We start from the raw sequence: 12569 nt of genomic DNA, 5'->3' as shown, positions 1-12569 counted from the left end.
TTCACTTCAACTCGTATGTGCATATTTTAAAAGGACATCTGATAGTCTGATAGTGTTTGCATGTTTTAAGGGACTGACTAATTCAAACACTGCTAGCACTGTGGAGACTTTAAGGAGCCTGTCTCTTCTCCGTAGAGGCCCAGTAACCAGGGGCCACAAACTCGAGCGCTATCAGTCATCAGAGATCACAGACAGCAGCCTTGTTTGTTGCATAAGTAAAACTAACCATTTTTGTAAGGGTTTGCTATCTTACAATATCAAACAATACCAAACTATATTTTTGTATATATTAACCAGCTTTCAAGTGAAACACAAACTAATCACTAACCATTTTCATTGCACTGCTGGAAACTCTTGTCTTTACACCTTGGATAGCAGCACACACCAGTAATAAACACCACGTCAAAGCTATTGGCCTGGGGAGTGTTTTGTTCCAGATGCAATATGCTAAAAGGTCAATGCTAAATGCTGTAATGGGCTTCAGAAAGGCTCAAAACAAGCCCTGCAGGAAACTGTGGGCGCCCCAGGGGACACCCATGAGCGACACCATGCCTGGCGCGGTCTACATGTCTGTGGACCCGCATATGTTTTCCATCTTTAATTAGCCAAGATGCTTGCTGCATGCTGTCACTAGATAACGGAAAGTGATTATGTAAGGATTTTTTGGTGAGAGAGGCCAGTGCCCAGGGCGGACAGCCAAAACAAGCAAGCAAGCAAGCGGTGGAATTTGAATGGCCTTTGACTTTGCCGTGACCTCCCGCGTGCTGATTGTTTGAGTGTACGAACTTAAACGGCCGGTTCAGATTTTAGGAAACTAACGTGAGCTGTGTTTGGGAGTGATTAACAGTGTTGTGAACAGGCCGCTGGCCTCTGTGGACATATAGGTGTAATAGCAGGTGCTTGAATAGCTGTGTCATGCCTGATGTGATTGGAAACTGCAGCAGAAATTTTGCACTTTTCTGACTTATTCTTACATGATTTGTCTGATTAATAGTCATAATAGAACAACTAACAGGGCTTTACCCCAGCATATCGCAATATACTGTAGGAAAGTGCACAGACAGTTGAAACCAATGCCAGTTGTTGCAAAATAATAAAGGTCGTCTTAGTCCCAGTAATTGCAGCTAATGCTCAGGACCAGTCAGGCTGTTCATCTAAACATAAAGTCCCCAAAGTAGCACAGTGTCATCTACTGTAAACTGAATAACATCGGATCTGAATGTGTTTTGAATTCTGAAACCTCAAGTATACTCTGTGCTTTCTTCATGATAGCCATTACAAAACATTTCCACCACAAAGATGCCTGAAATTGAATACTACAAAAAGATCCCATTAGACTGTAGTGCCAAGGAGATTCTGCTGAAGTTTAGTTTATTTCCTTCTGTGTTTTATAAAATAGCTTGATAAGATGCATTCCTGTGACCATATTAGTCTGATATTATCAGCACTACATTGGCTGACTTTACGGTTAGTACCTGAGTGAACTTTTCCCTATTATGAACCGTAACTCCTACTATGACTGTTGCTACAGGGGGTAGAACATTTTTAATCAAATTCCCCCATCTCTGGAATAATCTCAGCTTGGAATAGTCTCAGTTTAAGTCTAGGGTGAAATGTTACTTGTATAGTCACAAGGTGAACTCATTTCCAAAAGCTTAGGTAAATGGTACAGATCTTGGGTTTGGGCTTAGAGAATGAAGGTAAACTGAGACGTTGGTGCTGCCAAGCTGCTGCTCTCATGCATTCACCCAGGTTTGTTGTTGATGTTTCAGACACCCCTCATGCCTGTGTTTCCTCTGAGCCCTCTCTCGTTAGCTAAGATCTTATAGCTCTGCCACACTCTCTTGTGTACTCCATTAATCTTATATATCTGTCTTGTGCATTCCAAACAGATCTAACTATCTGTTGTTCTTGTTTGCCAAGCAGCCCGTCCTTTCCAGCTCGGCCCTGAAGGACAGCTCCAGCACACATTCCTTCCAGGCCTGAATGACCACATTGGTGCCACTGACCCTCCAGCTGTGCCTGACGGGATCATCTACATGTACCACTGACCCTCCTGATGAGATGAAAAGCTGTGTCTGGGTTTCAGAGAAGACTTTAGTGAGACAGTCTATCACCACCTCACTCAACTTCCCTTCTACATGTTTCCTGTGCACATCCAGACTAAAACTACACAGGGGTTCTCACTGTTTAATCTGAACACTTCTACCTAATGTGACTATGCTACTTAGATTCCTTAGCCACTGTATATTTAATTAGTTATTTCTTACCTCATATTAACTTTTTTTCTTAGGATTTCTTAACTACTCAACAATGATCTATTAAATATCAAAGTTCTTAACTATTAAAGTTATTTCTCAACTCAACCTTATTGCAGAAAAAAACTAACAATTTTATTGATTTGGCTTGCTCACAAGGGGGCTGGACCAGGGGTCTCTGTAAAGCTGTAAAACGAGATATCCATTTATCCATTTGCATATCCATTTGAATTAGAATTTCAATTGAATTTAAATTGACGTGGAAATGACTGAGCAATGCATGACCGATATGTAGGTCTGAAGCACAATCACATTGTATTACTATTCTTATGGGGGGTGTCCATTAAACTCTGTATTACTCTAACTTCTCTGCCACATCGTAAACCAAACCTTACCTTACTGAACATATGAACATTTAAAAAATGCAAAAGAAATTTTCTTATGCCGGTTAGCAAAATATTCCCACAACCTCTGAATTCTGATGTTTTCCAGTTATTGTGATATTTGGACATTTCAACACAACTCAAACTCACCCACTCAGTGGAACACCTAAGATGAGGGAAGCAGACATGTTCTTACCTTTCTTAGACTTCGCTCCTATCTTCAGCTTCGAAGGCCATGCGATCTGAGTTTTGGTCTCCTCCATGACCTATTCAAAAAAGACCATAAACAAATACTGATAAATCCATCATGTAAACACTTTTAACTCCATTGGTTCATTGATTCAGGGGTAGCAGCAGAGTGGAATCCCTCATAAAACTTCAACGTGACTTTGCAGCACCCAGCTGTCATGCTTGAGCAGGCTAAACTGACGTTTAAACTGACGTTTAGAACGTGTAAGTGAAATAACACGATGAGATTATGACAGCTTTCAACATATTCCAAGCACACTTACACTTCCAACACACTCAGTAACTGCACACTAAAAACAAATACACTTTTGAATCAAAAGTTTAGTTTCAAACCTCATGCTTCTGCCCTCTTTACATCGACACATTTCAAATGTGTTAGAAGTTTAGGCAGTGCACTGGACATGTGTTTGTGCACTGGACCTGTGTATGTGCACTAGACTTGTTTGTGCACTGGACCTGTGTATCTGCACTGGATCTGTGTTTATGCACTGAACCTGTGTATGTCTACTGGACCTGTGTATGTGCACTGGACCTATTTGTGCACTGGACCTGCGTTTGCGCACTGGATCAGTGTTTGTCCACTTGACCTGCATTTGTTCCCTGGACCTGTTTGTGCACCGGACCTATGTTTGTACACTGGACATGTGTTTGTACACTGGACATATGTTTGTGCACTGGACCTGTGGTGGTGCACTGGACCTGTGTTTGGAGCATTTCAGACACAGCCTAATATTTTTAACTAAAATTCAGATTAGTTGTTGCCCTGTAATCTGAGAAACCTATGCTGTGTTTAGAATGATGGTCCACATTTGAACCACTTGACCTCTGCCGTTTGAATAAAAGACAGTAAAGACCACGGCCACTTATGAGGCGATTAATAACAAACCAATAATAACCCATAGTGCCACGAAAGAGCCAAGAGAAAGAACATTTGCTTCTGGAGATTTCTGGCTCCCATTTTAAATGACATTTAAAAAGAAAAGATCCGGAACCAAAACTGCTCAAGTATTTTTCCCTTGAAATGAAAAGGAAGAATTCTCTTCTCATTCGCTTAAAAAACGAAAATATTCATATTTGCATTGGGGTGCTCCACACCTTTCCACCCCCTAAATGCTCAGACTGTAGCACTTGCGTGTTGCCTCGATTCCTGACTGGAGTTACATCACCCTGCTTCACTCAGGTAGCTATTAAGTTATTTACTTAGCTGACATGCTAATAAATTCTGCCCTAGATCTATTGGTTAAAAAAATATATAGCATTTTTTGTTATGCCACTGCAGTGGTGAAAGCTGACAGGGCCAGCAGTGGATGCAATGGATCAGTATCACCCAGTAACATATGTGAGGGTGAAACAGGGAAGCGTCCCCCAATTAAAGCAATCTGAGCTGAAACATTTACAGTACAAAAAACCTGCTCAGTTCCTTTCTGGAAACTAGGGATTTATTAGAGGGTGGGGAGAAAAAAATATTACATATTTTCAGCATTACAAATGCAGAATAAAAAAGCCCAGGGCAACCAGACAGGGCTGTTTCATATGTAGGCAACAGAAATTGTAAGAGGGTTTGGGTGAAGTTCAGTGGCTTCACATCCACCCAAAGATGTGTCATGCCACTGAACGTGCTTTAACCAGGCCAGTGTGGACTCGAAAGGTGTGGTGTTTTGACACCTATTTCCAATGGCAGGACCTCCTCCAGGTTCCTGCACCGTCAAACGACTACGGCAGCACCCAAACTGTGCAACAATCCATCCACACAAACGGTGGACGCAGTATCTGATGTAACACTGTTTTCACTGCTGTAATAGCCAGGAAGCTCATCAGACAGCAGCAGAGCGGCCTGAGCTCAGTGATGTAACCTCAGTCTGGGTTCTTCATGGGACTCGGAGCAGAAGACTTCTGTGTGTTGTGCGCTTCTGACAGATGTGAGCCATTCCTCTGTTTCCATTAAACTGATCTTTTATGGGTCATTATCATGGACCCTCAGTGGCAAATGACAGATGATTCTGGCCGGCGTTGTGCCGTCTGACCTCTCCGTTCTGATGTTACTGCTGACTTTGGCAGAGCTGTGCTCATATGAGCGGCAATTATATGGACCACACACACATCTCAACACGCAGCCGCTGTGTTTTACAACCTGTTACTGGACACCTCAAGCCTTTGTACTTATTAAATGTCTCATCTACTCAATGATTCTGACCTTTTCCAAAGCTGAAAGGTCAGATCTGATCTACACTGATTTAGATGTTGGGAGGTCAAACTAATGAAGCACAAGCTCATTTTTTTTTAGCTACATTTAAATTGCCTGAATGTATGCAATGTAAGACACTTTAAAAACAAACAAACTATGATCTATGATATGTCTGTGATATGAATGACATATGTGGGGTCTATAATATATCAAAATAAACAACAGACACTTTCTTGAGTGAAGCAGAGCAGAGTACTACATCTGGGCCCGGGATGAACGGATGATCTGGATGTCTCCGTGATCGCTTCCACATTATGATATCTGATTCTAGCACTGAGATATGTGTGAGAACGGCCTGCCATGAGGGTTGTGCTGTGGCACCTGTTTCCTGCCAAAGCCCCTGTAGCGCGACGCCACAGCTGTTCCCACACAGCCCCAGGCTCCAGAGCCCACCTCGGCCGGGGCCCCCACGCACACAAACAAACCTCCGCTGTCGTTACGAAACCCACGCTACGCAGGAAACGTAACAGGGTTCCTGGCTATTGATTCAGCTGAGGTTCTGGGACATGCTGGGTCTACCGGGGTGGGTTAACACCTCGCCAGGGTTCTGGTCCGAATCTGAGCACACGGGGCGCACAAACTCAAACACGAGATGCAGGAAAACAAGAACAGCTCACAGGCTGTTCACGTGTCACAGAGGATGACGTGTCGGCTGGCCAAGACTGCGCTTGAGTGTGAGCCGGAAACAGAGAAGGCGTTTTGATTCTAGTGGGCTGGGAAATGCCTCGGGCCTGGTCCACAGAGGAACTCTATAATCTCACTGTTTTTCTCCATGTCTGTACACATGCAAAAAAAGACTTCCATAAATACCATGATATCAGGGAGTCAAACTATGAACTTCCTTCTTTTTTTAAAAAAGAGCAAAACTTTATGTTCTCTGGTAAATGCCCACATGACATCGCTTATGAAGGCTGCTCATAGTTGATTAGGAAACCACCACAAAAGCAATTTAGAGACCCGAGTAAAAGTACCCAAATTTTGTGTGGCTGGAACAAATTTGTCCCGTTCCATCTGAGCAACCAGAAGAGCAAAGCTACTCAGGGTTGTCATTCCTACAACTGGCAAACACATTATTTGAATCAGGGCCAAACATGCGCTTCTCTTCTTCATCAAACATGGCCTTTGTAATATGGAAAACTCTGGTGATTAGTGCTGATCCCATCACCACTGCATCACTGAACGACTCCTCTCCCCACAGCCCTCTGGAGCAGAACTGTGAGACCCACAGAACCAAACATGCAGGGTCCTCTTGACTTAGTAGTGCATTCTGAGTCTATTTATAGTTCCATCCCCCTTTTGGGCTGTAGGTTGTAGCTTGACTCATAAATTCAAGTTAACCCACAGCCCACTTCGCATTTCCTGTTTTAAAAGGACCAGGCGGGAACTCTTGCTCTCGCAGTAAACCAAAGCCGACAGCTCTGAGCACTGGCCTCATGTCTCTGGGCACTGGCCTCATGTCTAACACCGGGCACTGTTCAGAACGGAGCTCCACTGTGTGGGATTGAGCCATCAGAAGACCGAAGCACCATTAGATCATCATAGATGAACTCAGCTATGGCGAAGGGACGCTGCCTGCAGCCGGGCCAGGCGAGGGAATGTGCGTCCGCATGTGAAATGGCCCTCTCGCAATCGAATAGAAAGAACAGTCCGACCACACACGTACATGCTCTGCTGCTTGGGAAAATCCCTGGTCTCTTTGTTTCGGAAGAAAGAAGGCAGACGGACAGTCACAGAGTGAGGCAGAGCGGAGTGGTCCGTGCCGCAGGCCTTCGACATGACTTCACCATGACTTGTTCTGTAGCGATCCTGTCTCAGGACGAAGGGCGTTTCTCCAGCTCCAGCTGTGTGCCGGGGCCATCATGCTGGGCCGCGGTTAGCAGGAGAGGAACTTACCTCCCCGCCCTCCTCCCTGCCTTGCAAGCACAACAGTGGCAGAGAGAGTTAGAGACTGTGTAGATCACTGTTTCCATGAGCACTCAGCTCGGCTCGAGGTGCTGTGTGAGCCGCTCAGCATGTATGCTCTCGTCTCTAGCACCCAGGTGAACTGAAACTGGACACTTTATGTTTTCATGTAAAGCCAAGGAATGCAGTTGTTTATTTGTTTTTCTTCAATAATGGCATGTTCATCGAATTAAGCACATGGGTAGAATTAAGAAGAACAAGGGTATTACGGGAGAGAAACTTAAGTCTCGGGAACCACTGTGAGAAATCGTGGATGTAAATCATTCAGGAACTAATATGAAAGGACCATCAGGAATTTTAATGTTTCCTAAACATGTGAAGTCCAGATTCATCTGAAAAAGCTTAAATTATGACAGGCACACAGTACAATATAGGCCTTTGTGCAAATTGAAGGAGAGTGTTTTCTTGGACACGGTACTGAAACACGAGGCTGGGTTTCTTTTAAAATATTACAGACTGAAAAACTACTTGTTAGTACTTGGGAGCTGTCCATCATAAGACATCACCTACAGTATATATATGCCATGATTTCAGTCTTTGAGTACACAGCTGCTTGTCATTGTAACAGATAGCAATGAGCACTGCTGTCTCCCAGCTGCAGCACAGTCTGGCTTTAACACCTGTGTTAATGCTCACTACCTGACTGAGAGCAGCCCCAGGGTTTGCCCAATGTAATGCAATTATCTCGTCTCAACCATACATTTGCACATTTAGCATCTGAAAAGTGCTAATGAAGTCATTTTCTTCCAACACACACACACACACACACACACACACACACACACACACACACACACACACACACACCTGCATTACATTACACTAGGTCCTCATCCAGCCCTGTGACTAAACAGCTCTTGGTCTCTGATCCGGGGGGCGCTGAGGGGAGAAGTTTAACTGCCCTCAGTGACTGTTCAGAAATGAAGCCTAAATGGTGACCATCGCGAATGGTCACAAGAGCGACACTTGTGGCTTGAGAGGTGCATTCTGGTTCACTATAACATGTTGATTTGTTTCTGCTGGAGGTGAAGTGTTTGCAGGGCTCGTGAATGGGCTGAATGCAACAGAAACAGGAAGGAACGGCATGTCACCATAACTGCGCATTAACCACTGAACTACAAAATGTATATATCCAATTAATAGATGTATTCAAACAAGGAAATGATTTGCACATTTGTTATTGTTAAATAAGGCTGTGACCTATAAGAATGAACCGATAAATGATGGCATCCCTAACGTTGAACTCCTCCTGCGGTGCCACCCACTGCGCCATCTTAAAACGCCACTAAACTATACGGTAGCGCGCTAATGTCCGCGAAACCGCTTTCCAACGAGACACTCGGAGAGTGAAAATAGACCCTTCATATTCCTCCGCGCTTGCTGGAAAACGATCAGTGAGGTTTCCTGAGACCCCACATCCTCCAGCGACCTGATCGTCCACAGAGAAGAGCTGAATCCCGCCATTGTGGCGTCTCACAGTGCATGCTGGCGTAGCCTTGGGGCCGAGGCCGCGGAATGGACAGGATGGTATCGCTGCTCTGCAGACCTGCGAGGGCAAACTGCCGCGTCAGCATCATGAGCACCATGCGCCATTTCGGTCGCAGCGGGAACGGTTAGCCTAGCAAGGTGAGAGTCAAAACACAGATAATGGCCTGGACGGCGTCTCCAAATAGTATCCTGTTTAAACTGGGGAATTCAGTGTTGACTTTAGGGGTTTTTGAGGTAAATCTGAGTGTAATTTTTTTGTCTGTGTGGCCTCACAATTTTACACAGTATATTTAGATAAAAGGTCTTGTTTCTGGCCTTGCATGTCATTGTGAAAAGCAGCCCTGTTTTATCATCAGACTTTGACCACCTTATCAAATATTCATACTTTTACTTTTAATTTTATATGGTTTTTTAATGACATGCTCCACCAGAAACGATGAAGTCAGACAAACTGGTTGAAAATCTTACTCAAAATTACGAGAACAGAATTAAGAACAGAACAATCAAATTCCTCAACAATCGGGATATATGTTTCCTTCCTGAATGAGTTATAGAAAATGCTGAATGGGATAAGATATTTTATATATATATATATATATATATATATATATATATATATATATATATACACACACACACACACACACACACACACACACACATACATACATGTGCTCTTGCCTTTCCATTGAATCTTTTACATCCAATATCTGCTGACAAATTGCAGAAGCACTGTCTGCAACACTGCAGCTGATGTTTATTTGAAGACCTGGCACTGCCATTCCTGAAGCCCAGTATGTTCTCTACCTGCCGCTATGGGAGTGCGTCTGAGCTGAGGCCAAGGGCAGCCTGGAACCCGGGTCCTGAGAAGCCTGTCTCTGCATAGTTTGTATATTTTCCCACACCTTTGAGGTTTACACAAAACGGAATGGGCGGGATCCTTCGCTGAGAGCGTATTTATTTTGAAACTCTTTCTCCTTTCTGCCCATAACGCGGTCAGGTCTTCCACAGGACTGCGGCCCACCTGCCTTGGCCTCTCACAGGTCCTGGCTTGTAACCCTCACCACCGCCGCCCCCATCCCCCCACAGGCTGTCTAGCCAGTCACACTTCATTTCTGTGTTTATCCACTCTGGGCCAATTAGGCCTTCAGCCTAAAAGCTTACAACCATTTCCCCTATAAAATGCACTGAAACAGGTGAAGTTTGCTTGTCCTGGCTCACAGACAAAAAAATGACAGGGGGCCTGAACCGGTCCACTCCAGCAGAAGCTGTGAAGTCACAATTCACTGGTGACATGCACCCAACATTAATCAGATCCACTGCACCAACAGGCCGACTTTAAGAGGCACTCAACAATCAAGCAAACTTGATTATTCTGCTACTTTCGGGCTTCATATTTCGACAGGGGAAAGTTAAGCATGCCCACATGTCACTCAGTAGTCGCATAATTGTGTATGCAATGTGATTTTGACCTATTTTAAACCGCTACCCAGCGCTGCCAAAGCAGTGTGGTTTTCCCTTACCTTCTGAAAGAAATCCTCGCCTCCGTTCACCCTCCCTTCTGCAGCGGCTGTGGAGAAGAATGGGACATTTTAGAGAGAGTGCAACATCAGGGATCACTTACGGACACGATTTAACAAAAAAGTCGCATCAGTGCATTTTTTTCCCCCAAGTGGCCCCATGGTGGAAATGTAGTCAAAGGCATTAATTCAGGCTGGTAGAGTGGGCGGGTCAGTCTGCTGTCCACGGGTGACCGGTCCTCACCGCAGGCAACGTACACACTTACATTCCGCTACAGCTCGAGCAGCAGCGTCAGGGCCATTAACGAACTTTCATCCTGAGCTGTTCCAGCCCTGAATTCCACAGGCATTGAGGGAAGCCATATCCACGGACACTGCCAGCCATGCTAATTCTGATGGTGTCTGTTCAACTTTGGGAGAGCCTCCTCCAGCTCTGGGTCACACTGAAGCAAGCACATGAGGTTTAAATTACATCCAGAAGTGACGTGGACGCTCTTGTTGACAATACAATAGCAGCAGTCAACACCTGGTGTTGGTGCAGAAGGTTACCCAGCATATTCAAATCCTCTTGCAAGATTCCACATACGCATAAAATACATGCCCAAGCTTGATTAGGTCTAATAATTTTCCAGTGTCGATGCACAGCTCTCAGACTGACAAAATGGCCTGACCTACATTCAGTGATATGGGCTGTAGCCTGCCACCGCAAGTCTGGCTTTACGGTTGCCGCCTGGGCTAAGCCAGGCCCGTTCGAGACTTGTATTTATATCCCAAGAATTACAGGGATGCTTTTGGAAATGGACTGACTGAAATTTGCACATAACCAGCACGGCCCCGGTCGTAGACAAAAATATTATATTGTGATTATATTGCTACATACTGCAATATATTGCATGCCTTGCAGTATATTAAAAAAACTGGTTGACCAAAATTATTTACATTTGCGGGACCGTATGAATGGAGTGTGATTCATCAAAATGCCCACAGAACTCTTAGTCAGAAAGGCTGCAATTGGTCAGGATGCTCACCGGGTTTGTTATTAATGTTCATGTTATGCTGCTGACAGTATAGAAAAAGGCCAGTATTGTGATAATTATTTACTGTGCGGCCCCTTAGCTGTTTTAGTTCTGCATTACCACATCTAGTGAAAACATCCTCCCCCATGCAACACATGTCCTGCTGAGAACTGGGAAATGAATTAGCTGGGGAATAAAGTCATTTTGATCAAGTATGAGTAGCTTTATCGAGGTGACCACATTCATTTATGGTTTATTAACTGAGCAGAGCACAGGCCAGTTCAGAGGGTGTGACACGATGGGCAGTAAAAATGCACTCCTTCTTTCAGATAAACTGTGCTCTATGTAACATTTGTTTGCACTTGCTGTTGCTGTAAATGCTGTTTAATATGTCATATTATTTATTAAATTAGATACAAGATGCCAATACGCACAAGCAAACCTCTCAACCATCAGACCACAGAAGTGAAGAACTTATTTGTTGTTGAAAAGGCAACCAGGTAACAAATATTCCCTGATACTGAAAACACAATTTGTCTTACTCTTTTCATTTTCATTCTCATTTTCATAGCATGTGAAAAACTAACCATTAACCCAGGTAATAATTGCCTCACAATAATGAATAGAGCCAACAATTACTGCAAATACAATAGTGTTTAATTAACTAATTTGGGCTATGAGATTAAAGAAGTTGTAACTATAACAAAGACATTACTCTTTGCTGCCACTGTGCTGAGTCAACTTCTGTACAGACACCAAAGCCACGAAGCCCTCCCTAGTTCACTGGGATTGCAGCTTGCCCTGAGGTAGAGGAGCATGTCAACTCCACGTTTAGTCTTGCAAATGAGTGCAAGAAATCACCCGAGTGATCAGTAACTGGTGGAATGGTTTCTTTTGTCACTGCAGGTAAAGTGGTAGTAACGCCAACATCATGGGTGCGATTCCCAGGGAACACACACACTGTCATACTGATACATGTAATGTAAGATGCTCTGGATAAGTGTGTCTGCCAAATGTCAATGAAGTTTCATTAGAATGACACTATCTCTTTCAGGAAACTGATTTGACTGAAAAACCTTTTTGTGGGGTACATTCTGTCATAATTATAATGTGATAGATGAAGTACCTTTACCTGTGTCACACAGCACAGTACGGTCAAAGCCCTGTCTGACCAGTACTAAAACAGCTAATTAATTCACTGAACTGTACTGAAAAAATAGCCTATAACAACTACATCCCACATGTGGTCAAACAGTGCATCTGGCACACGTGTTAGTGATGGATCAGCTTCCTGATATCACACTATTAGCTAAGTAGCCTCTAAGGGATTGGCTGCCGGTTGCTGCCTAGCAACGAGCAGACAAACGCACAGATGTGTGCTGTTTGACTTGGTCTGCAAGTTCATTCGGACTGGACTTGGTCACTTTAGAAAGTGCCGGACACTGCAC

At 44.0% G+C, this 12569-nt stretch overlaps 1 protein-coding gene across 9 annotated transcripts in view; it reads right to left on the bottom strand.

Annotated features, from left to right (window-relative positions):
• Nucleotides 1-12569, bottom strand: part of bicc1 (BicC family RNA binding protein 1) — a 54624-nt gene that overhangs the window by 31303 nt on the left and 10752 nt on the right. For all 9 annotated transcript variants that reach the window (XM_081697427.1, XM_081697428.1, XM_027009398.3 and 6 more), the window contains exons 2-3: nucleotides 10109-10155; nucleotides 2838-2907 (exon numbers count right to left, since the gene is read on the bottom strand). In XM_081697427.1, coding sequence (XP_081553553.1) covers nucleotides 2838-2907; nucleotides 10109-10155 — 117 coding nt within the window. The remainder of the gene's footprint in view (nucleotides 1-2837; nucleotides 2908-10108; nucleotides 10156-12569) is intronic.

Source organism: Electrophorus electricus, chromosome 15 (genome assembly GCF_041902795.1).
Source record: "Electrophorus electricus isolate QZ-2024a chromosome 15, ASM4190279v1, whole genome shotgun sequence".
Classification (NCBI taxonomy): Eukaryota; Metazoa; Chordata; class Actinopteri; order Gymnotiformes; family Gymnotidae; genus Electrophorus; species Electrophorus electricus.
This window is presented reverse-complemented; position numbering and strand designations above follow the sequence as displayed.